Source organism: Phallusia mammillata, chromosome 4 (assembly GCF_965637545.1).
Source record: "Phallusia mammillata chromosome 4, kaPhaMamm4.hap1.1, whole genome shotgun sequence".
NCBI classification, from domain to species: Eukaryota; Metazoa; Chordata; class Ascidiacea; order Phlebobranchia; family Ascidiidae; genus Phallusia; species Phallusia mammillata.
In genome coordinates this window covers 2,567,168-2,591,903 of record NC_137255.1, presented here as the reverse complement: position 1 = coordinate 2,591,903, position 24,736 = coordinate 2,567,168, and the positions used below count along the sequence as shown (strand labels likewise).

Genomic DNA, 24,736 nt, shown 5'->3' with positions numbered 1-24,736 from the left:
CATTTGCCAGAAGAGCTTGTTAAACTTAATAGATTTTCATGTGTCTGGACATACACACAAGCTCACCGAGTACACTGAGGACCACTGTGACCAATATTAGACTTATACGCTGTCGCGACGCAACATGTAATGCACAGCATATACTTTAACGTATGTAGGTATACACACAAGCTCTCCCGAGTACATCGATGAACACTGTGACCAATATTAGACGTACGCTGTGGTCACGGACCAGTTTATGCGCAGCGTTGGTTTTATCTGTCTGTATAGAGAAGCACAAGCTTACAGAGTTTTCTTGGGACCACTGTGAACAACACAAGATATGCATGCCGAGGGCATACAGCAGTTTGTGTGCAGCATTGATTTATAAGTATCTGGTTATACACAAGAGCCCCCGGAGCACACAGAAGACCACTGTTATAAGCATAATTAAACGTGCACTCTGTAGCCACACATCAGTTAATGCGCAGCGTTCGTCTTTGTACCTGTATAGAGAAGCACAAGATTCCAGAGTTTACTGAAGACCATTGTGAGCAACAGTAGATGTGCACGCTGAGGCCACACTAAAGTTTATGTGCACATAGATTTTCATGTGCTTGGACATGCACACAAGCTGCCTATTACACCGAGCATCACTAGAGCAACAAAAGATATGCCTCCACACACCAATTCTTGCGCAGCATATATATGTTCTTTTATGCTGAGAATGTGCAACCGGTGTGCAAATACGCAGTTAGAAACGTTGATTGGAAGTATCAAATAAATAAATAGTGAAGTCGCTGTAAGGCAATTAAGCCATTACAGCGCTTCGGAGACGAAATGCCAGAAGATAATTCAATCAGACCTACTGGTTAAACTACTTTTTTGGATATAATTTCTATAAAGAAAAGAGTTGTAAAAACACAAAAACAGGACCAACGCTACAAACCCTGTAGCATAAAGTCCCTGTACAACACATAGCCCTCTCGTCAGCAAGCAAACCGATTAGATCTGCTCGGACTTAACAAGCAGCTTTTTGCACGGCGGTAAGACTTAACACCTTTATATGTAGAGGTGTTGAGTCCCCTGCTAAGCCCATTTGTCTTTTACATGTCTACCTAAAACCTCAATCCCTGCTAAAAATTCTTCGCCTGTGGGTACAATTTGATTTTCGGGAAGCAAGAATCCGTATTCTCCTGTGTCACGAAGTTCAATCGTAAAGTTTATGTCGATTCCGGCAGCAGCTTGAGACCAGTCTGTGCTTATCCCTGTGGAGACATCTAACAGAAAACAATTTCAATGTAGATTAAATACAAAATATACAAGGTCGAAGCAATGCTGATTTTAAATGGTTTTTTTCGACTTTTTAATGTATCTTTGGCACATATAGTTTTAGAATCAATTTTGAGGTAAAAAAAATCGGTCTTCGATATTTATTCTTGTATAAAACCTGTTTTACTATGAGTACCTTTTCATTGATTTTACCCCAATGATAGGTGATATCTAATCTAATGCCCAAAGGAGAGTAAAGGTTAACAGCAAACATAAACTTTTATCAGATCTATCTCAAAGATTTCATTTTAATCCCCACTTACACATTGCCTCGGCGCCCGATCCAAAGTCATATTTCATCCCGTGTACGTCATACATTGCTTTGCTCATTGCCGATGCCGTCTGGTTCTGCAAAGCACGAGGTCCAGAGTTCAAACCTCATGACTAACACCAAGCGTTCAAATCCTGCACAGGCCACGTTCGACATCCCTTTGCTTTTGACCTTGGACTTGTCAATTTACTTGCAATATAGACACTTTTGTTTGCCATTTCAAAGCTGTAGAGCTACTAACCTATAAACGTACAGTAGCCAGGTTTGCTAATTTCCGGTAGGTAGCGCACGCAACTGTTTAAATACAGTTTATGTAAAAAAATGCGACTAAGGCTATTAGGGGTAAGTCTTAGGTTTCATAATAATAATAACAATAAAATCAACCTAATAACCTCTTTAATTATGTTAAATTTCGTCCCTAACCCTATCCCAGTCCCACTGCATTTTTAATATTTGCGAATGCTCTTTGCACCATCTAACGGAATGTCGCAAACTGGTGTACCTGTGTTAGTAGCTCTACCCGAACCAAGCCCGTTCTAATTTAAATTTAAGCCCGAATCCGAACAAAAACGCCCACTCCGACTTGCAACTCTAGTTTAAATTGGTTCTAATTAAAAGCACGATCAAAGCCAATACAGTGTTATTCAGTAGTTCTCAGCCCGTGGGTCGCGACCCATCACTGTGTGAACGATTATTGAATGCACTTTCCATAACACCACGTGGGCAACGAACGTCAAAACACTTAACAGTAGGTGAAGCATGTCAGTGTGTTGTAACAAGATACTTTATGTATGAAGACCAAAGGACCAGCAAGCTTAGACCCTTTCTCTCTGCCCAAAGCGAGAGTTTATTCTAGTGATTTGCTAAGTAAACAAGGAAATTTTTGAAAGGAGGTCGCAGGGCAACGTTAGTTTGCAACATTGGCCGCGGGATGAAACAGGTTGAAAACCACTGGTGTGATTGTTATCATTACCTGCTCTTCAACATTCGGGGGGTATTCCCCCAGTTTGTAGTTGTAGGGAAAGAGGATGACCTGTGCGTACGAATGGACGTTTACCACCGCTTTGATTGAATCGTTGTGAGCGGTTATAAAGCGCGCCAAATGTCGAACTTCGGATTCCGATTCTGCATGCGTTCCGAAAAACAGCGACGAACAGGGTTCCTGACTTCCTCCCTCTCCTATATAAAGCAACACAACAGTTACTTATATTTCGCTGTTCATATACATTTAATTTATACAGTGTAGTTCGGCTTTGTGGAGTCATTGAGCATAAGTTCAATTCCCAAAATATGTTCTGCTCTATAATCAGTATTATACAGTCTTAGTATACCTCAGTAGTTTTTACAAGGTCTGACATAATAGCTGAAGCCAAAAAAGTACAACCCAAAGGAGATTTGTTTTAAACAAAGCTATAATTAGGCCCTGAACTTGGCATAAGCATAGCGTGTGCGTAACTGTATAAATTGTAGATTATAAACTGCAGCGCTAAGTTTCGATAGGGGCACAAAAAGCAAAAATACCTTGAATTGAAATTTAACTAAATGTGGCCTGTCGTGAGGTATGGTGAGGTACGGGTTTTTGATGATCAACGGTACACCGATCCTAGCTCGTTATTTAACTGTAAGGTATAGATATTTTTTATCCTTTGCAGAGTTTTACTCGCCTCCCCAATGATCATCATAATTCCGGTTCCCATCCGCACCCACACATCGGGCATTACCACCGCTCAAAGTTTTCCTCCATAGTCTATTATCCGGGTCGGACTAGGATAGGAAAAAAACAACGTTATCAAATGCCTACAGTTTGTGTGGGGTTAAATACGAATACGTCTATATCTAAAACAGAGGTACACAACATATAGACAACAAACATGGATACGCATGCTGGAGAAAAGGAGAAATGAGGACCTGTAAGCGGCCGCCCATGGCGAAAAGGTTGTGTACGATTGCCTAGAACTCCAATACGGCGCAATTGCGTCTATTGTTTATTTAAAACACATGGCATGGGCTATTCACTTGATGATATTTAAAGTGCTTGGAGTTTATCTGAGTTGGGCTAAGTTTATTTTGCTTGGTCAAAGACAACATAGTAACACAATCGCATTAATGGAATCGCATTAAAACAATCACCAAGCCGAAATTAGCTGCGCAACGTTAAGACGTTATGGGGGGCAAAAAGTGTCGGGCACAATTGGTGGATAGTGGCACTACGCGCTGCAGCTACACCGTATTATAAGGCGTTATGTGGCGGGAAGTCACAAGAAAGTGATTGTGGCGCAAAGTGAGTATAACACGAATGTTAGATAAGCATAAATTTCTGCCCAATTTCTATGAAGTTTACACAACGACTCACCCATGTAAAAACATATCCATCTGGATTAACTATCGGAACGAAGTACCAATCCAAATCATCAACCATCCATGAATAAACTGGATTTAACAAAATCTGCAAAACAGGTTTTATTTTGTAAAATCATCGATAAATGATAAGCCGCACTAATGTGACCTCATACGTCGAAACAGCGTGCGCTATCTGCAGATTTAAGATTTTTACTTTTATTTAAACTGCAAATGTTAAAACAGTTTTCTTTTACCTCTTTAAAAGTGAAAACTGTTGCACCACCTGCCACCCATTCTCTACAATGAATCAAGGAATCAATATATACGGCAGGTTTCACGACAGTTACATTGCTCTGCTTGGATATTTTTAGGCCATGTATTGGTCGTCCTTGATAGGAAACGCCCACTTGCAACTTTGTGACGTAATCAAATTGCTGGGCGGCCAAATCCATCCAATTTTCAATCTACCCATATAAAGAATATATGTGAATAAAATGACGTTTAAGTTTTAGGGGCTGTTTTTTTGGAGAACATGTTATTATATACATTAACACAAAAAGTTAAATACCAATAAAATTAACACGTGACAAATAAACAGGCTTATAAAAACGTTAAAAGCGATATTTGATAAATATAGAATGTCGCTGTTAACGTCTTTGTCTGTTTGTTTATCACAAAAACCAAAAATCTAAGAAAATACAAAGCAAAAAATACTAGGCTATTTTAAACAATTCAAGCAAACAAAATTGTAAAACAACGATAAAATCACAACAAAAAATATAACAGGTTGACGGACAGGATTAAATCTGAAAAACATAAAGGTAGTTTAAATTCACTAATTAGTTTAATATTTAAACAGTACATACCTCGTCAGCAGGATGATAAACAGAGTAATTAAAATCTGCTAGACTGTTTGGTAAAGCTTTTGTATGTTTTCCAATGTTCATTTGAGATTGTATCAACTTTTTTACATCAGATATGGTTGTCTTGTGTTCAATATTGTTTTCCTCAAGATACGATTTTACAACTTGGATTTGATCACTTGGTATTTCAACATCAGTGTACATATCAAAAGGGTGCGCTGATTTCCATACTTCCAACTGCAAATAACTAGAATTAAATAAAATACACAATAAAATTGTATTTTTGCCGGAAACTTGACTGGCACCAACAAAAACGAAACAGTAAAATAATGTCATCAAAATTTGGAAAGAAATACTCCCGTTTTATTGCAGCGTATATATATAGGTAGGTATATGCTGTAAGCCTTTTTTAAACTGCTACAAAAAATTTTGAAAGCAAAGTATACCGTAATGTCAAACCGTAAAGCATCTTGTAAAATACGGACAACTTTATTCCAATTCCGTCGCAGACCCAATAAGGTTTTCACTATACCCCAGAATCAGACACGAAAAAGCGTGAGTTGTCGTGGCCGAGTGGTTAAGGCGATAGACTAGAAATCTATTGGGCTCTGCCCGCGCAGGTTCGAATCCTGCCGACAACGCTTTTTTACTCACCCCCAGGCGACTTTTCAACAACGTATCAATTTTTTTTGTATCTTGTTTGGTTTTGCTTGTAATTCGTACAACTTGGTCACTAAAAGGGCACAAAATACGATGTTTTAGTTTATTCCTGTAACAAAACATGTTAAACGTCTAAATTTGTTCAGCATGCTTAACAAAAAGGTTATCAATTGTAGTCTTTCATCTGTCTTACGCCCAAAAATTATGTAAATAACACAAAAATAACTTACCCAGAACAAGTAAAGATGACTTGCAGAATTATAAGGCAAACACTCCACAATAACATGATTGTAAGGTTTTACAAGTTAGTTACAACAACTATTTGACAATAACACAATTCTACAACACACTGTCAAAACAACATCACAGGTAAAATGTTGAAACTTTCCTTTTCAATTCATAATTGACTTAACTAAATGTACAAACAAGCTTTTTGATGATGGCCTCATGGTTCTTTCTTAAAAGCAAGGTTTCAAGTATAACCACGTATCGCGGCCACGCTGCTTGCTGTGCACAAACGCCTCGAGAAAAAGCGCTTTTCGTGGCAATTAAGAACAAAAATGCTGCTATTTGCCTAACAAGTAATTCACCTTATCTGCTGGGCTCATTGTAATTGTCATGCCCTGTTTGTTTTGCTATCTAGTTAAGGCGCAATTTATCCATGTAGTTTACACAAATTTATTTCGAACAAACGTTCTTTAATGTCTTATTAAAAGGCAGGCACTTGAAAACAGATTAGCTAGGAATGGCATATCGCTCTATGTACACATTCGAAACAGAAAAACACTGTCTTGTTACGTAACAATGATAAGGTGAAGCTGTATGGCGGAAAACTGATACACAAAGCAAACAACTGAGCTGGAGACCATAAATTTAAGGTTTAATAAACTTGGATCGTTCGTTGCGCTAGTGCTGTAAAACTAACGGTGGAGGTTTTGTATGATGAACCCCATATGAAGCTTGAACTCGTAACGAAATATTGTTAGCAAACAGCGACGCAACGAAATCCATAAAGTTAAGCTTTTTCGGATTCATATCAAACACATCCAACTTTTAACTTATAAAAGTATGTGATATGCATACAATAGCTACTCTGTATCTTATAAAACGGATGTAGTCCTGTTATAAGTCTACTGGCAAAAACACAGATGCCAGATATTAAACTGTAGGTGTACTATCATATAATTTTGCACTGACTATATACAAATCAGTGGTGGGATTCAGCCGGTTTCGCACCGGTTCTATAGAACTGTCTCACAAATTTTTATGAGATCAGCGAACCGGTTAGCACTACTGGTTACTGTCACTGAACTTTTTGTAACAGAGCGAGCTGAAAAATATGATTTTTACGAAAGAACCTACTAACAAAAAATTGGAATCCCACCACTAACACAAACATGCACAATACAACCATTAAACAAGAAGTACAATATTGTAATATAACCACATCAGTTCTGGATGTGAAGGTTAGAAGTTTCGTACAAACACTTACGCAGCTGTTGCTCCTTTAACCTGTCTGCTGCGCCCTGTCTGAATAAACCTTGCTATCCTTAACTTAATAACAGTACGGAGACAACGTAAGATGTTTGATCAAGCCAGTTAAAACCCACAACATAAAAAAAGACCTCACTTCTCTCTTAACGAATTGTAACGACGCCAAATTGGATATGTTTGTCAAAGGATTACACGTACTTCATGGACCCGGATTGATTGTTTGCTGTTGCCACGGACTGATGAAAAGTCTGAAAGAGCGATAAGCCTTCAATCAACTGTAGGGTTCGTCGGAGTTTTTATTCATAGTGAACTTTATAATATTAAATGTTCGTTGTTTGATCTTTGTGATTGATCGCAGTAAATGACGTTTTAAGTTTGTTTATTCTGTGTTTTATTAAAACTGGAGTCACTTTTCATTTTGTGGTTACTTTATTGCACAAAACTATTTATTAATCAGGCGGCATCAAATCTTTTGAAGTATTCTATTTCCTATAAAAGCTATTAAAATAATAATGCTGACCACTTGTGCAATATGATAAAAAACAATGTTGAAAGAAAACGTTGCAGCTTCATCGGAAAGTGTATTGTTGTCCAAAACTAAGAATCAAAGTTTATTGCTCTAGTCTAAGAATCAACAACATAATTTTTCTCCGGGAACTTCACGTAACCTTAAGACCTTAAGAACTAGGCTATATTGCTACTGATCTCTTATGATGGAATATTTTCTCATAAGGGTTATATACGGTAGTCGATTTCGCCTCCCATCGTCACTATTTAAACATTCATTAAGATTCAAGTGTTGGCGTACACACTTCACTGTCGGAAACAAATAAAACTCATAGGGTAATGACTAATTAAAACACACAAATGCGTCATCATCACATATCGACATATCCGAATATACTGCACTCAAAAACCGTTTCAACGAATTGTTTGACGACAAGGTGTTTTAGGCAAACTATTTGTGAGCTATTATTGGATACATTAAATTAGTAAGCAAAGATAAATATTTGTAGCAGATGACAACGAAATAAATAGGGGAGGCGTTCTGGAAATTATTAAAATTGCAACACATTATTGTCTGTCATAGAGCAAGCAATGAAACTGTCAGTCACAGTGGCAGTCAAGCGTAACAAGTGGCCGCATACCACAAATTCTTTTTCTTCAAACTATCCGGGTCACTACAATTTCTTTTTTTTAAAACGTAATTTTTTAACAATTATTACTTTTAAAATAACGTTTATTGTTATGATTAGGTGTATTTTAATTGGAATAATTGAAAACAAAGCAAAATTTACAAAACGTTTTATTCTCACAGTTTTTGGTTTTGCTTTATTCGGTCTGGATTAGGAAATTATATTTGCTGTTTGTTTTTCGGTAACTCCCTTGGGCTTTACAAGTAATTTAGATTACCGGGACATATTTAGCAAAACAGATGTTAATTGGTTATAAAAACAACATTTCTTTTGAAGTAATAAGTTTTGTTTTATATGCATAAACATGCCAACTGCAGAATATGTGTTGGTTTTGTTGTGAAAACTGTATTGTTACTATGCTTAAATTTAACATAATTCTTAGCTCGTAGAACTATCGGTTTACCCAATATTGTTGCTAATTTTGAAAAGGTAAACACAGTGTGCACTGTCTGCAGCCTACTTATTGTAGGGTTGCCATTAGTCCGGATTTTCCCTGACATGTCCGGGAATTTAGTGTTTAAATCTGCGTCAGGGAGAAATGGTAAAATGTACCTAAAAGTCCGGAATTCAAGAAAAAATATTTGTATATATTACAAAATTAATGTACCACCAGAGAAAGTTTCTAGTAGATAGCTACAACCGCGTCTATACCATGAAACGATAAGAGGTAAACTGGCGGCGCGCAGGTTAACGTACCTGTTACTGTTTGATCTGTGATGTCAGATTTGTCTGTGATGGCAATTTTGTATAACTAGCTAAAATCCTGCAATCAACTTTCGTTTTTCTGAAATACACACTCAGACTTACGTCAACACATTTAGACTTAAAGTTTGAGAAAAACTGGGTTCATGCAACCGAGATAAATTTTGTCAGGGATTGTGTTTCATAAAATATGGCAACCCTAACTTATTGGCTTGTAGTTTTTTTATTGTGCTCATAAACCAGGAAATATTTTGTTTACAGGCACAGTTTTAAGAACTAAATTTTTATCTGAAAAAAACAACAACAAACTAATAAGGCGACAAAGAAGTTTTTAGAAGGTATTCGTCATGCCGTCACAGGAAGATCTGACAAAAGCGGCTGCAATATTACAGCGTGTACAGGCAGAGCTGCAACGAAAGGGAGATACTTCACACGATGCAGAACTTCATGCCATGAGGTCTTTAATGGAAAGCCCAGTTTTCCAACAAATGGTCAAATTACAAGCTTCAATTCATCAGCTTAAAGAAGAGGTTTGTTAAAAATGTTACAGGTTTTTGGTTACTCTAACACAGGGGTATGCAATCTTTTTGCTATGACGGCAGCATCACAGATCCTTATTTCACCAACGGCAGCCAATTGCCCGCCTATTTTTACTTTAAAATTACTGATTTAAAGAAATAGGTTTATGTCATATATGTATTCCATCTAATGGCATCAAATGAGCTAAGATTAGTTTCCAACCTGATGTACAGATTGAGCTAAACAGTCTCGTGATCAGTTTTAATTGTTTATGATGTCATATTCCATATTGTGAAGCTTGTGGTACCTGTTTTTTCACATTGTTTGCATGCAATAAGCATACAAAAAGTCTGACGTATGTGACTACTAGGCTGATAATACTCTTTCTAGCCCTGTTAAATCTGTTTGGAGCAGTTTGAAAATCAAGATATTTAGCAAAAAATGTTTTATTTACGTCGCATTCGCCAGTAAACTGGTCTTTGCAGGCTCATGTGGTCGTATGGACGCAGGTTGTGCACCCCTGCTGTAACATATTGCACAAACCATTGAACGAAGTATGTGTTGGTTCTGCATTTGCATCTGTTTAGCTTTTAACAAATTTCGCTACTCCTTGTCTACTTTACCTGTTAATGAACAGGTATAGAAAGTTAAGATGTTTTGACACTTTTTTTGTATTTCTGGTGTTCAGAACTCTTGCTATAAGAGTTTCTTAACTTTTAATTATTTACTTTTAGGTAAAGAAAGATGACTTTGACATCAACAAAGTAGAGTTTTCACCAGGTTCTGGTTCACTGATTGTGGACGGGGAAGAAGTGGAAACAGATGATTCACTTGCAAACTCAAGATTGCCTTCTTCTGGTAAATAATTTTGCAACAATTTTTCATTTTGCAACAATTTTTTTAATTCTTTTTAATCTGAACGAAATAAATTTATAAGAGTTCTTTTCAGTATTTCAGTTTAAACAATAGAACATCTTTTCATGACATTATTAACTCTTAAACCAGTAATTCGAGCAACATTTATTAATGTTCTTCTGGTACAATGTTTATCAGGATGTGAAACAGAGTCTGTTACAATATTTTGTTCAGTGACTAAAATTACCAACATTGTCATAGATTTTGACCTGGATGAGTTCATCGAAAATGCTGCTCAAGGTAGAGAAACTGAAATGATTGAAATATTCAAGTTTCCATCAGAAGGTCTGGGGTTCAGTGTAGTCGGATTGCGATCTGAACATCGCGGGGACTTGGGAATATTTGTTCAGGTAAAAAAAAAATTTAGGTTGTCTGTTTAAATGAGACCAAATTTTTACTCTACTTCTTACCCCAGGGGTCAGCAACCCCTGGCACACGAGGCCAACTGATTTGTGTGTTTATGATGAAGTAACTGCTTGTTTTCAGTTTTTTTTTCATGCCATTATCTTAAAATTCAGCCTTACATGCACAAAACACTCTGCTTTCTCCTTGCTATTGATATCTGCTGGCACGAACCACTATTTAGAAACACATTGGCACGCAAGGTCATTAACACATTGAAATAACAAGTAAGTTGACAGGGGTTGCCTAAAAGGTTGCTGACCCCTGTCTTGCCCCCTACCGTCCCGATTCTTTTATTGCCGCTGGTTTTCTTTTAAGTGCAGAGATGCCTGTTTTAGGAGTAGACCTTAACCAAAAACCAAACAATCTTTAAAAAACTTGTAGTTGAACACACATTTGGGTACAGAGTACAATTAGATAACTATTATATTAATTCCATTCACAGTCACAGCTTATACAGATTTAACTGTGACTTACAGCATGAAATGCTATGATTTCAGGACAACGATATAAATTTTTGCCCTAATCTGTAGCACTAACTGTTGCTTGTACTTCTGTGTAAGTTTAGGCAATGAATTATATCTGTGACATATTATTTTATTAGGATGGCTGTGTTTTTCAGTGTGTTGTAATTTTAATGACCATGTATATTTTAATAGGACATAAAACCTGGTGGCGTGGCTGATAGAGACGGACGTTTGAAGGAAAGTGACCAGATATTGGTGATAAACGACCAAGCACTTGTGCCAACCATATCCCATCAAGATGCAGTCAAAGTTTTGCAACAAGTACAAGGTAAAATTGGGTGCAAAAAATGTTTCCGTTTCCTAAAGGAGGTGTACAATTTCATTTTGTTGTGTTTACAAATTTTTAATGAAGTTTGGTTTATAAATTTGTGTTAGTGAAAAGTTTTATATGTGTTGTTATGCTTTTAAATTTTAAAAATGCCTTTGTTTTACTTTCTGTTTGCAGGTGAAGTTACATTAAATGGTATATATCCCTAACTATGCCACATTTCAAATTGTTTCTTGCTCTTTGGTTACCAGGTTTAGTAAAGCTGATTATAGCACGAGGGGGGATTCCCCATGCATCAGACCATGTTTCAAGGGAGGGGTCACAAATTTCAAGGTCGTCCTCAATGCTCAGTTCCCTATCTCAAGCCTCTGTATTGGTAAGTAAAAAAATTAATTGTAGTTTTGCAGTGTGTTTGTGAGTTTGTTTTCAAAGAAACTGTAGAAACACTAAAATAAGCCAAAACGGATACATTTATACTTGCGATCACCTACTACAAAGCTGACATGTGCAGCATACGAGGCAGGCAACGGTGCTTGTGATTTGACTTTCAGTGGGTTCGATACTGGGCCTGCGTAGCTTAGTTGGTAGACCCGGAAAGACTCCTGTTGTGGGCTTAGTTGGCGAGTCCCGGAAAGACTCCTGTTGTGGGTTCGAATTTCACCGCAGGCTAGATTTTTTTAGAGTTAGCCATATGGGAATGCTTGGTGACCGGCAAACTTAATGCTGTCAACAGTGCTGATGTATGACTAAAAGGTGCTGCTAGATTTTATATAAAGATGAGATAGAAGTTAAACAAAAAAGAACATTTAGCTTCACAAACCTTTGATTTTCTACTTCCTAATGAACTTTTTAACATGAGTATTAAAACAATACATTTAAACACAATGTTACATTTATTACCCTTAAAAAATATAAAAACTCTTTAGCAGCAGGACACCAAGTGGTCAGATGTAGAAACCATCGAGCTTCACAATGATGGTCGCGGTCTTGGTTTCGGAATCGTTGGAGGTCGTGCAACTGGTGGAGTTATAGTAAAGACGATTGTACCAGGTGGTGTGGCTGACTCAGATGGACGTCTGCAATCCGGTGATCATATTTTACGTATCGGAGACACTGACGTTACTCACATGGGGTCGGAACAGGCTGCTCAAGTTCTACGACAATGTGGAATGTTTGTAAGGTGAGAAAAAAATGTTTGTTTTCGGCACATATCATTTTAGATTAATGGCTTAGCTTTGAGAAGTCAGTCTCTTACTAAAATGCTTAAATAAAATTTGCTTTCATGATAGCATGTTATGATATTAAATGTTTAATGGTTACAAACCAAGAATAGTGATGCCGTACACCAGTGGTTCCCAAACTGTCAGCCATGGCCCAGTACTAGGCCACCAAGACATTTTCAATGGGCCACAGAGCCATTTGAACAGATTCTACTGTTTTGTTATACTGTAGATATTATGCGCTTTGTTTTGAAAAATATAAATACGTAAAGAATTCTGAATCTTGTAGCCAAATTTTAGGAGTGTATCTCATTAAAAATAAATTGCTAGAAAAATTTGCCTGTTTTGGGGTTATTTTTTTTGTTTGTGCCCAAATTTCAGCACGTGGTGAGCCATAAATCGCTATTAAATAGACATTTGGGCCACAGACCGATCTGTCTAAGACTTTCTTATCTTGTACTTTTGTATTGTTACTTATAGCGTATTGTTGTATATGCTCTGCAAAAAATGTCTCTTAGCATTTTTGGTTGAGAATCACCAATTTAGATGACTCTAGAAATCAAGTACAAAAACGAGGTATTTCGATGCTTTTGAACTAAACATGCAAATTATATGCAGACTGGTGGTGGCACGAGGAGCGATGGATGAAGAGGCATCTGTTGGATCTCACAATGAACATCCCCATCTTGATGAAGAATCTGTCTCATCCGATGAGTTTGAATCTGAAAGTAAGTTTCCTCAGCTGTAATCCAGGAACTGATGATGAATATTAGTGATGGGACGAGTACCCGGTACTCGGTATCGATGGTATCGAACGATTTCAGTGGTATCGATACTTGTACTCGGTATCGAAATATTTTTTCTCAGTTTTCGATACCAATATGCGAGTATCGAAGGCCGATTTACACCCTAAGAATACAGGCAACTTTATGCCAATATTTGCTTCAGACAGCACAAAATTGGAAAAAGTTCCACCAGTTTACGTACATCTTTTTCGCTATCGCAGGGAGATTACATTTTTCGGCATGTGTGTGTGCACGCCTGTACCCTGACCATGGCAGATAAATTAGCCAGTGACATACAACTAAGCACAATACTACACTTAAGTACTCGGTAATCGTACTCGGTATCAAAGGTATATACATGTGGTACTCGTAGTCATACTCGGTTTTGGTACTCGCTTCAAAACCTGGTATCGTCCCATCACTACTAAATATATATTCCTTTATTTAAACTGACTGATTCTGTTTTACCAAGGATTTCATCGTCCATTGGTTTTACTGTATTATATTTCAAAAGGCAAACAGTGATCGTCAGTTTAATCCATGCTGTGGATGGTTTTGATCTATTACTAAATTTTTTATTTTGCTCGGCTGTAATGCAATGTTGTTTGGACAGTACTAAATTTCTTTGATATGATTATGTAGCTGCAATGAGAAAAAGTAGATTCAATATCAATGGGACTTTCAATATTTTTGAACATCAGTATTTTAACAGTTATCGGACAAATTTCATATGACAAATCAGATCATTTGACTGAACTGCGCATTATTTTGTTAAGTCATGCTTTGTGGACTTTTTGCTTTAATAAGAGTGAACAAAATCAAGCTCTTGTTCGAGAAGGCAATTGGTGGAACAAATATACATACTATGCTTTCTTTTGTTTTTGACAGTTAACCTTTATTATCTATTAGGTAGCAGCGATGATGCCGTTGAACGGGAATTAAATGTTCCACCTGGTGCTAATATCTATGAGGCTCAAATTGTAAAAGATGAAAAAGGTCTTGGAATAACAATTGGAGGATTTTTACCAGGTATGTAGTAGGTCTTCCTAAATATGTGCTGCTCACATAAACAAATTCGAATTTCTGTTTTACTGTTTAGCTGGTTTGGAATTTTGTACTAAATATTTTTGCCTTTAGTTTATCATGACAACATAGATATACAATAAACTTTGGTTAATCCCGACCCATTTGGCCAAAAAATTTTGTCCACCGATGTCGATTACTTCAAGCCTTCCCTTATTACAAATCGTTTGTACCTCGAGTTTTGTCCGAATTAGGCCAAGATCTACTAGGTTAACCGATGTCGATTAGTTCAAGCCTTCCCTTATTACAAATTGTTTGTACCTCGAGATTTTTTAGGAATTAGGCGAAGATCGGTTTAACCGAATCTTGTTTAACCAAGTTTTTACTGTATTTCTGTTTTTTACCATTTTGGTTAATTTAGAGTTTGGCATGTACATTTATTTTTTGATTTTGTATGCAGAGAACAAAGATAATGATGGGGCCACTGTGATTTATGTAAACAATGTAACACCTGGATCAGCTGCTGATATTGATGGAAGAATTAAACCTGGAGACCAAATCATTGCAGTGAGTAGAAACAATTTTTGGCAGTGTTTAAAAATCTGTGCTTTGTCATATGGGAATGCTTAGTGACTGGCTGATTCAGTATAATGCTGTTAATGGGCCTGGCGTACTGTGATTTATATATGAGTGTGCCGTGATCGCTGGTCTGCATAGACGCTTCAGGGCTGATCCCAGTTATGAATTTATGTTCATCTTAACTGATTACTGGTCAATCTGGCAATCTCCTACTATAAAGCTGACATGCTTGTGATTCAACTTTCGGCAGGTTCACCCCTGAGCCTGTGTAGCTCAGTTGGTAGAGCACGAGTCCTGAAAAGTGGGTTCAATCTAATGCAGGCTAAATTTTTATAGACTGTGCCTTGCCATATGAGAATACTTGGTGAACGGCTGTATAACGCCTTCAATTGGCCTGGCATACCATGATACATATACAAGGATGCCATGATTGCTGGTCTGCATAGATGCTTCTGGCTGATCCCAGTATTGAATTTATGTTTATCATTAAATATTGTATGTTATTTTTTTAGGTTGATGGAAAGAGATTGGATGGGGAAGACGTTTCAAGTAAGGAGGCTGTGGATGCCCTCAAATCTACAGGAGCTGTTGTGAAACTCACTATGGCAAGAATTCAAAAACCACAGGTGATAACATATAATGTTTTTTTCCATTGTTTTGTCTGACGCTGGTTTGTCCAAACCGTTTGGTCAAGAAATAGTGCTTCAAACTGATTCAAATATACAAACATCTTTGTTAGTTATCCAAACCTCCCAAAGTTTCACCCTGAATGACCCAACGGTTCACTCACAGGCCCCCAAAAACATTTTTGTAACAGTTCTACGTACTATAGTACATGATCCAGGAGTTTCATGGCGTGTTGGTTGATGCATTGTTAAGTATTTAAATGATTTGTAACATTTAGTTGGATTCACCCCTTACCCCCGAAATATTGTTTTTGAGTTTTACCAGTCCTTTAGGTCAGAAATATCCCTAATGTACCAAAATCTTATACAGTTGTTGTAGGGTGTTCCTTGTTTGTTATTTAATTTTCATACATCTGTTTTGTGAATATAGAAAGATGAAATGCAAATGAACGCAGACACTTTGCCTAAGCCGCATGACCCAGAAGCCGACTTCAGTAAGTTTGTGCCATTTTATATAAGTTGATAAACACCAGCGCTGAGTAATTACAAAATTTGTGGTGTCTTGCAGTGGGGGAACTGCCCATGGATGTAGAGGAGAGAATCAAACAGAAATGGAGAATGATTATGGGATCGCAGTACGATATTGCTGTAAGTTTGCAATATTTTAACTTAAATATTTACAACACAAAACCGCATGAAAATGTCACAGTGAGAATGTACACAATTTGAACATTTTTAGTAAAGTTGCTGATTTATTGTTAATTAGTGAAATATGTGATTCAGAAAATGCGTGATAATAAAGTTATTGTCTTGTAAAATTTAAATAAAATAGTAATATAAATTTTTTATTTTAGGTTGCTCAACTAAAGAAATACAGCCATACCAGTGGACTAGGAATTAGTCTTGAAGGAACAATTGATTACAATGAAAGACCTCATCATTACATTAGGTATTAATGCAATCACATATCAGTCTTGGTGTAAAAACATTGCAGCAACCCTTTTACAAAAAAGTTACTGCAAAACAAAATTTAAAATTTCCTGTAGATATGCATCCTTTTCTACATGTTTTGTACTGAAAGTTGGGTATATTTGTCATTATAAAACATAAAATACTTTTTGTTACCTTTTTTTTTAAAAAAAACTATTTTATTAGTTAATCAAATCACATGTTTGTTCACCTAAAAAAAAATATATGAAGCATATCATTTATTGGTTCGATGCTTTTACATTGATACTGTGACACTGAGATGACATTACTTTGGTTTACAAGCAGTTACTTGGCCATTGTGAGCCAGTTTCCTCTGTGGTTTAAGCCCAGTTGTGGCTTCAAACAGATTAGGTAAGGCACGGCTTTTCAGCCTGTTACTCCCAACAAACTGATGGCTACACTAGACAATATGGCCCATGTCTTGTCACCAGCTGCACTAATGAGACCTTATAGGTCGCAACAGTGTGCACTGTCTGCAGCTTATCATTTATTGGCTTAATGCTTTAAATCTGCTCCAATTTAACCATTGGTTTTAACAGGTCAATTTTACCGGAGGGACCAGTGGGTCGAAATGGTAACTTACGTGCGGGGGACGAGCTACTTGAAGTAAATGGGCATCAGTTGCTTGGTTTAAGTCATGTTGAGGTGGTAGTGATATTAAAGGAATTACCCCTACATGTTCGAATGGTCTGTGCACGACCTCGTGATGCCGGTTTCCGCAACACTGCCCGAGATTCTGTTGTGTTTGAAGAAAAGGACGGAGACTTTCTTGAGATGCCAGTTGAACCTATGGGTAGGAATCATTGTAAAGTGTTTGTTTCCTTGACATGCTCATGTTATGGCAGATTCTTGATGTTTATGTCTACTATATTTAAAAAGCCAATTGCAAACTTCAATAAACACATTATATTTGAATGACTCTACACACGACTTTAAAGGTGTTGATTAATTCTGAGTATCATTCCCTATTCTGTTACCATTTAAATCCTTTCATATTATGTATCACATGTTGGGAAATGCTTGTTTCAAGGCTAAACCAGTTAGCAATTGATGAAGAACAGATATATTTTGCTGTTGCAAGTGTCTTTTATGTCTTATTCCCAATAACAAAAATTTTAAAAAATAGTGTGTTTTTTGTAAATAATAACAAAGATCGTTATAGCAAATTGTTTGGCACTGTGAATGCATATTAGAATGTTCATTTTTACTCTACAAACCAGTTTTAATACTGTTCTGGTGCTTTATGGTAGATTTTCAGTTTTATTAGGATGAAATATGCATAAATGGTGCGTGTATTGTCCGAGAACAGTTATACACATAAACATACCATGCTGACAGACCTACCCCTATAGTTTTTCCCTATATGGTGCACTGAAATGTGGAACAATGATTTGACAGAAAAACTTTTCCAGGCATAAATGACTCAGTACGTATTCTTTTGCAGCAAGATTCATTCCTCCTCATGAGAAGATAGATGAACATCCTCCAAGTACATCATCAGATTCAAGTTCATCACTCGACTCAATGGCTCAAATCAGAAAGGTACATGATGACACTCAATCAAACTAACATTATTACCTGTACACTGAAATATATCCAAGTTTCAGTAAAGATGAACATGAATTCATAACTGATATCAGCCCTGAAGCGTCTATGCCAGGGGTCGCCAACCTGCGGCTCCGGAACCGCATGCGGCTCTTTGATCCCTCTGATGCGGCTCAGTTTTTGAATTTACCAAATGTTGTACATTTGATTAAAAATTATGTGACGATTATGCTGAACACAAAAGTCGAACATGAAAATTGAAGTGCAGTAGCATGACTGTACTCGCTTGTTGTAGTTACCTGCAACACCATCTCTATACCATCAAACATGAAGTCTGAAAGAGGCAAACTGGCGGCGCGCAGGTTAATACGCAATATGAGACAATACTGTTTTTGTTTGCAGTGTGTGTGCGCGCGTAACAATAGCTGTTTGTTAATTGTTACATAACACACGCGTTAACAAAGGAATACAAATCTGCAACAACAGAATATGCAATGCTACGTCAAGTTGTTTTCTCGGCTGACGAGATTAGTATACCAGTGTGTCTAATATGCAATGAAACACTAGCTAACAACAAAAGGTCGAATGTCATAAGACTAAAAAACGTTTTGCATTTTATTTTAAAATTTAAAACGGCTTTGTGGCTCCCAGTGTTTTTTTTACTACGTAAAACTGGCCCGAGTGGCTCTTTGAGTAGTAAAGGTTGGCGACCCCTGGTCTATGCAGACCAGCGATCATGGCACACTTACATAGAATAATAGTATGCATGGTCTATTGAAGTCATGATACCAAATCGGTTTGCCACCAAGCATTCCTACAAAATCCAAGCCATATGTTAGAAAAATCTAGAACCAATGACAGATACCTAACATGGACTCGCATTCTACACAGGCTCATTGGTGAGCCTGTTGTAAGTCGAATCACAAGCACCGTTGCCTGCCTCATATGCTGCACATGTAAGCTTCATTGTAGGGGATCCCCAGTTCGTTCATTAAGCAGTTAAGATGATTATCTGGGAATGCTTGGAGACTGGCTGATTTGATACTATGACTTTCACTAGGCCTGGCGTACTATGATGTATATATGAGTGTGGTCTGCATATCCAAGTCTGTTGCTTTGTAATAGTGGCTCCTCACCATTATTGCTTCAGACATTCACAGAAAAATGTAGCCTGCAGTGGAATCGATACCTACATAGTCGCTGATCTAAAGCATTTTTTTAATACTTTTTCTAGCAAATGCCTGTTATGCCACCAAAGCAGGATTTTACCGTTGCCGAGGAAGCTACACTACGACGGCATCCAGCCAGTTTATCGAGCATCAGTAGTGAAGATTCTGAAATTGTGGCAATTCCTCCACAGCGTAAGTTATCAATAAATAAAATTCAATTTACAAACGTATACATAGTGTTAAAGATTTTTTTTTATGAATACCTAAGTCATTATAACAAGGTATGGATAAAAAACTGTCAATGAGACTGTTATACGCAATGTTTGTAAATAGACACTTAAGACCTGTGAATATAACCTGTGAAGTTGATGAAAGCCCCAGTTTTAAATGACCATTGTATGGTTTAGCATCTACTATGTAGTATATTAGGGAGGAATGAAAATGTTTTGAATTGTTAAGTGAGAAATTGTTAAAAAAGGTTGGGAATTACTGGCTTAAAATATTAAATCAATTAAACATTTTTTGTTTTATTTACAGCTGAACATATTGAGGAGCCCAACAGTGCTTGGGAAAATCAAGTCACTGTAATTGAACTTGAAAAAGGAGATCGAGGTCTGGGATTCAGTATTCTTGATTTTCAGGTATGTTGTTTTAATGTGATGGTGGTTCATGTAAACAAAACAATAAATCATTTGTTGTTTTGCTACTGACTAAGTCATTTTTAAACAGTCACTGCAATCTTCTATTTTTTTTTTCAACCCTAGCACAGAAAGAAATTTTACTAACATAAAAACCAGGGAGTCGAACCGGAACTGAACCCGAACCTGCAAACCGGTTTGAGTGGTTAATTTCATTGAACCCGAACCGCTAATTGCGATTTTCTAAAAACCCGAACCGGAGTTGAACCCCATATTGTGTTTGGCATTGGACCCGAACCAGTAAAAAATGCAGTCTGTTTTGTATTTTGTGATTTTCATCAAAACAGCGCAATGAAGAATACACGAGATAACATTTGTAGGGCGTGTCAAAAATAACAGTGCACAGACAAAATTCTTTTGGAGTTTGGTAAGGCCAGGTGGATGATGGGTAGAATTAAATTAAAACAAATAAAAATTTGAACTGGTTTGAAAACCGCAAACCGGTTCGGACCGGATAATTTGCCCAAACTGGAACAAAACGCGAACATACACATTTTTAAAAACCTGAACCGAACCCGAACCCCTAAAAAACAAAACCAAGTGAACCCGAACCAAACCTGAACCCATATGTTAAGCGGTTCGACTCCATGGTAAAAACTGACATCAGACAAAGTTTGCTAAATTCTGATATGTGGCGTAAAGAGCATTGGTGAATATTTGAATCAATTTGTGTGAAAATGCTGACGGTTAGGGCTATATAGGTTTGGGTGAGGTTTTATAATAATGATAAAACAAACCTATAAACTTTTTTTTCTACTGTTACATTTAATGGGGGAATCAATTTTTCTGTCAGCCGGTTCTATCACGAAAGTCACATTTCTCAGCCGGTTCTGTAACAAAAAGTCCATTGACAGTAACCAGTAATGCTAACCGGTTCGCTGATCTCATAAAATTTCGTTAGACAGTTCCATAGAACCAGCTGAATCCCACCACTGTGCCTAACCCTACCTCATACTCAATGTTAATTTAAACAACTGTGCTCTTTACACCACCTATCAAACGTTTCTGTTGTGACATCTTATGTTAGTGACTTTCAGCCAACTGCTTGTGAAACTTCTTGACTCACTATAGTTCTTTAGAAATTAGAATTTGTCCAGAAAAAATTTAACATTTTACCTGCAAACATGAAATACGGGAGTTTAACTAGAACCCAATTTCTTTTTCAAAGTGTTTTTATTTTTTGTCAGGATCCAATGCATTCTGATCGAACAGCTGTACTTGTTCGATCTCTGGTTGAAGGTGGTGTTGCCGAACACGACGGTCGATTGGAACCAGGCGATCGACTTATATTTGTAAACGATGCATCACTTGAACATGCTGATTTGGAAGAAGCTGTCACAATTCTTAAGGTTTGTTTAAGAAAAATTTTATTTATTTATTTAATAACAATACAATGAAATGTACGATGAAAGATTGTCTACATTTTGTTTGTGTGTTAAAAATTTTAATTTATGCTTTGATTTGCTTTGTATAGATTTTCTTTACCTCCTTTTGTTTACCTACATTACTACCTTATTCAAATAGAAAAGTAAACAAGTGAATAAAATTGTTACATCCACAACATTTGACTAAAATTGTCTGATGTACATAATGCCACAACAAAAAGTTTATACTTTAGTTTTCACAAATTAATCTAAAAGTAGAAAGCAAAAATATCCCCTTTACTTTTAGGCTGTGCCCAAGGGTGTTGTAACAATCGGAGTTGCAAAACCGAAACCAATGTTTAGAGTTCCTTCCACCACTGATGAAGATGTCCCCTCACAACAAGGTAATAAATGTCATGATTTTTCTGTTTTGGTTTTAAAAGGTGCAAAGAATCAACAAACCTGCCATAAACTATTAATTTCTCGTCTCATCTGGCTGCTCAAAGACCAATTTGATGTGATTAAAATCCATACCTCACCATCTTACCATGTGGCATTTTTTGTTTTAAAATGTTATAAACCCTGAATGACGCAGTGGTTCACCCACAGCCTCCCAAAATGTAAAACTTTGAAAACGGTTGTACTGACTAAAGTACATGATCTGGGAGTTTCATGCTGTGTTTGTTGGTGCAATGTAAAGCATTGAAAAGAATTGTGTAACTTTAAATTATGTTTGGCAAATATTCATATCCACAGCAGGTTTTTAAAAGTAAACTTACTTTAACTAGCAGTCTAAATCTACCCACGGTTACAACAGAAATTATTGTAGATGTTTACACCATCTGTTGTTTATTTCAATAGAACCAGAAGAAGAAATCATCCCTGTAGCCCCTCAACTGTCGCCTCCAACTTCATCCAGCTCTTCAGATGTAAGTGAAATTTTTATTGCATAATTTTCTTGTTGCTGCTAAACCCAAATCTGTTCGCAACTGAACTATATAGAGGTGGGCCAAGCTGAGCCAGAACCCAAATACTCGGTACCCAGCATCGCTATATTTTATATTCAGTGTTTGGTTGAGAAGTCGCACAAACTGACCCGAGCATTAAATTTGCTTATTCATGCTCGTGTATACAAAACTAGTGTTCAAAAGGGTATCCAAGAGAAAAAATAACTGTTTTATAAATGAGTTAGATGGTGGAAAAACACATACTTCTGGGGGTCTGTACAACTGGTGTTAGGGACCTTGGAAAGCTTCAAAACTAGCATGGAATTGGGAATGTTTGTGATGTTACAATGCACTGAGCATTAACATGAGATGCTTGGTGTTCGACCAAACAGAACATTTGCAGTTTTGGTCCGTCCCTAGTACAATAAGTGAAAAGTTAAAGACAAGAAATGTATTTCGAATTATTATGGTACTTGCTAGTGAGGAGCATCACTAACAAGAGAAATATAACAGCAGTATTTTTAATATAATATTTAAACCTATAAACAGGTGTAGTAATGTGATAAATTTGATATTTCATCCATTTTAACTTTTTACTCTGATACTTTGTGATGTTTACAGATACTCCATGGTCAGTTGGTAATAATTTATGTTTTATTACATGTTGTCGGTCAAAATTAAGTTTATTTATTTTTTCCAGCATTTTATTTTGTATATCCCATCGTCTATTATTTTAGCAATCAGCATGTACTTTTTATCATATGATTGGTTTATGCTAATGTGAAATATTGCATTTATTTCGAATTTTTTGTTCATTTTTGAAACTCACAATTAACAAAACTGACTATATCTTATTTAAAGTGCTTGAAAGTTTTATGTTTTCATGAAAAAAGTTGTATCTGTGATTCAAAAACTTTTCTGAATGATCTGCTATTAGTTTATAAATTATCTTGCTTGAAAATGTTTTTTGTCTCAAAGTGCTGTGACTATAACAATGAAAATTTTGCAGACAGAAAATGTTGAACTGCCCCCGATTGAACCAGTTGTGTTGAGTCATGAAATTGTAAGTATATTTTCAAAGTTGTAAATTGCATTATCTTTAAATATCCAGGCATATACATAACCTATATTTTGATCTACTAGCAATTGTATGCATCTTATTGCAGGTTTTGGCGATGTGTAAGGCAGTATTATCAAATAATAGGCTGTTTAAATCTAATTTGTAGCAACAATAAGGCCTTTACAAAATCAGTAAAAATACTTTGATCACTCCACTTTAAGAACTGTGGTCTACTTTTTTATAATACCAACTTGCGATAAAATCTCCCGCTTTCAGTCATTTTAAAACAGATAAAAACAGAATACAAAAATTACCAGATAAAGCAAAGCAAAACAAGCTTGACATAATCCTTAAAAAAATTTTAAACCCTCCTGTCATCCAGGGACACACCTCTCCTCTTCTCCACCAAGCACCAGAACTCACAGAGGAACCTGCACCTGAACAAGAAAACAAATCAATCTGGGAAAATCGTAGTTTATCACCACAATCACCCAGGGTTGTCAGTAAGTGGCAAGTTTTCTTTAATCCTAAAAACTTGGGGCTCATTTACTGTTCATTTTTTTTTTATTCCAAAATTACAAAGTTGCATATAATCAGAAGTAGTTGTGTTTTTCCTACAAGGGCTGCTGTCAAAATATTTTTTTCTTTTTTCACAGAAGAGCATTTTCTTTTCTTTTTAGTAACTTAGTCAAGTTAACACAACAAACTGATTCTTAGACTTTATGTTTCATTCTATCGAGTTGTACAGTATTGTTTTTCAAAATAAAACTTGTTTGTATCTATTTTGTATCACAAAAAACTCAAAGACTTTTTGTTTTTTGTAAACATTAAATTTCATATTAACAGAATTTTTAGCTCTTCCGGCAGTTTTTTATTGTAATATGCCAACGTTTCGATGTCCCATACGAAACACCTTCATCAGGGTAATGACATACATTGCAAACACAAGTTATTATAAAGCGAAAAGGGCGGCGAAACACACAAAAAAAAGGGCGATAGAAATAACGCAGTGCGCACCAATGGTCGTGTGATAACACCTGGCTCAATGGTGCAAAAGCGACCGATAAGTTATCGGCATTAGAACGTCCGTTTTAACGTTCATCGTGTTGGTGTGAGAATGTATGTTCCACGACTCCAGGAAACCTCGCTTGTGAAAATCGGTTTCTCTAGCTAACACCTGGGCAGCAGAGAAGTTTATGGTGTGACCGAGGGTAGTAGCATGTTGTGCTAATGCCGATTTTTTAGCATCCGTAAAGAACACG

The 24,736-nt window shown here is 36.6% G+C and overlaps 2 protein-coding genes and 1 non-coding gene across 6 annotated transcripts in view; 2 read left to right on the top strand and 1 right to left on the bottom strand.

The window, feature by feature from the left end:
• Positions 1 to 669: 669 nt before the first annotated feature.
• Positions 670 to 5,790, bottom strand: LOC145225280 (carboxypeptidase B-like). The gene is made up of 9 exons (XM_080091973.1): positions 5,676 to 5,790; positions 5,440 to 5,518; positions 4,789 to 5,022; positions 4,177 to 4,386; positions 3,936 to 4,028; positions 3,247 to 3,346; positions 2,556 to 2,761; positions 1,575 to 1,659; positions 670 to 1,259 (listed from the first exon to the last, which is right to left on the bottom strand). Exons 1-9 carry the CDS (start codon positions 5,729 to 5,731, stop codon positions 1,069 to 1,071), a joined length of 1,254 nt encoding a protein of 417 aa, XP_079948099.1. The 5' UTR covers positions 5,732 to 5,790; the 3' UTR covers positions 670 to 1,068.
• On the top strand, positions 5,345 to 5,426 carry Trnas-aga (transfer RNA serine (anticodon AGA)). The gene has a single exon. It is a non-coding gene; the product is annotated as a tRNA-Ser (tRNA).
• Positions 5,791 to 9,096: 3,306 nt separating the features above from the next.
• The window catches only part of LOC145225431 (multiple PDZ domain protein-like), a 47,441-nt gene continuing 31,801 nt past the window's right edge, over positions 9,097 to 24,736 (top strand). For 3 of the 4 annotated variants that reach the window (XM_080092125.1, XM_080092124.1, XM_080092121.1), the window contains exons 1-22: positions 9,097 to 9,367; positions 10,091 to 10,214; positions 10,473 to 10,621; positions 11,333 to 11,468; positions 11,720 to 11,844; positions 12,395 to 12,648; positions 13,307 to 13,416; positions 14,383 to 14,502; positions 14,957 to 15,063; positions 15,588 to 15,701; positions 16,132 to 16,195; positions 16,270 to 16,349; positions 16,556 to 16,650; positions 17,231 to 17,484; positions 18,136 to 18,233; positions 19,471 to 19,597; positions 19,943 to 20,046; positions 21,291 to 21,452; positions 21,775 to 21,871; positions 22,329 to 22,396; positions 23,424 to 23,477; positions 23,857 to 23,977. In XM_080092125.1, coding sequence (XP_079948251.1) covers positions 9,185 to 9,367; positions 10,091 to 10,214; positions 10,473 to 10,621; positions 11,333 to 11,468; positions 11,720 to 11,844; positions 12,395 to 12,648; positions 13,307 to 13,416; positions 14,383 to 14,502; positions 14,957 to 15,063; positions 15,588 to 15,701; positions 16,132 to 16,195; positions 16,270 to 16,349; positions 16,556 to 16,650; positions 17,231 to 17,484; positions 18,136 to 18,233; positions 19,471 to 19,597; positions 19,943 to 20,046; positions 21,291 to 21,452; positions 21,775 to 21,871; positions 22,329 to 22,396; positions 23,424 to 23,477; positions 23,857 to 23,977 — 2,746 coding nt within the window. In that variant the 5' untranslated portion in view covers positions 9,097 to 9,184. The remainder of the gene's footprint in view (positions 9,368 to 10,090; positions 10,215 to 10,472; positions 10,622 to 11,332; positions 11,469 to 11,719; positions 11,845 to 12,394; positions 12,649 to 13,306; positions 13,417 to 14,382; positions 14,503 to 14,956; positions 15,064 to 15,587; positions 15,702 to 16,131; positions 16,196 to 16,269; positions 16,350 to 16,555; positions 16,651 to 17,230; positions 17,485 to 18,135; positions 18,234 to 19,470; positions 19,598 to 19,942; positions 20,047 to 21,290; positions 21,453 to 21,774; positions 21,872 to 22,328; positions 22,397 to 23,423; positions 23,478 to 23,856; positions 23,978 to 24,736) is intronic. The other variant, XM_080092122.1, reaches the window with a different exon arrangement.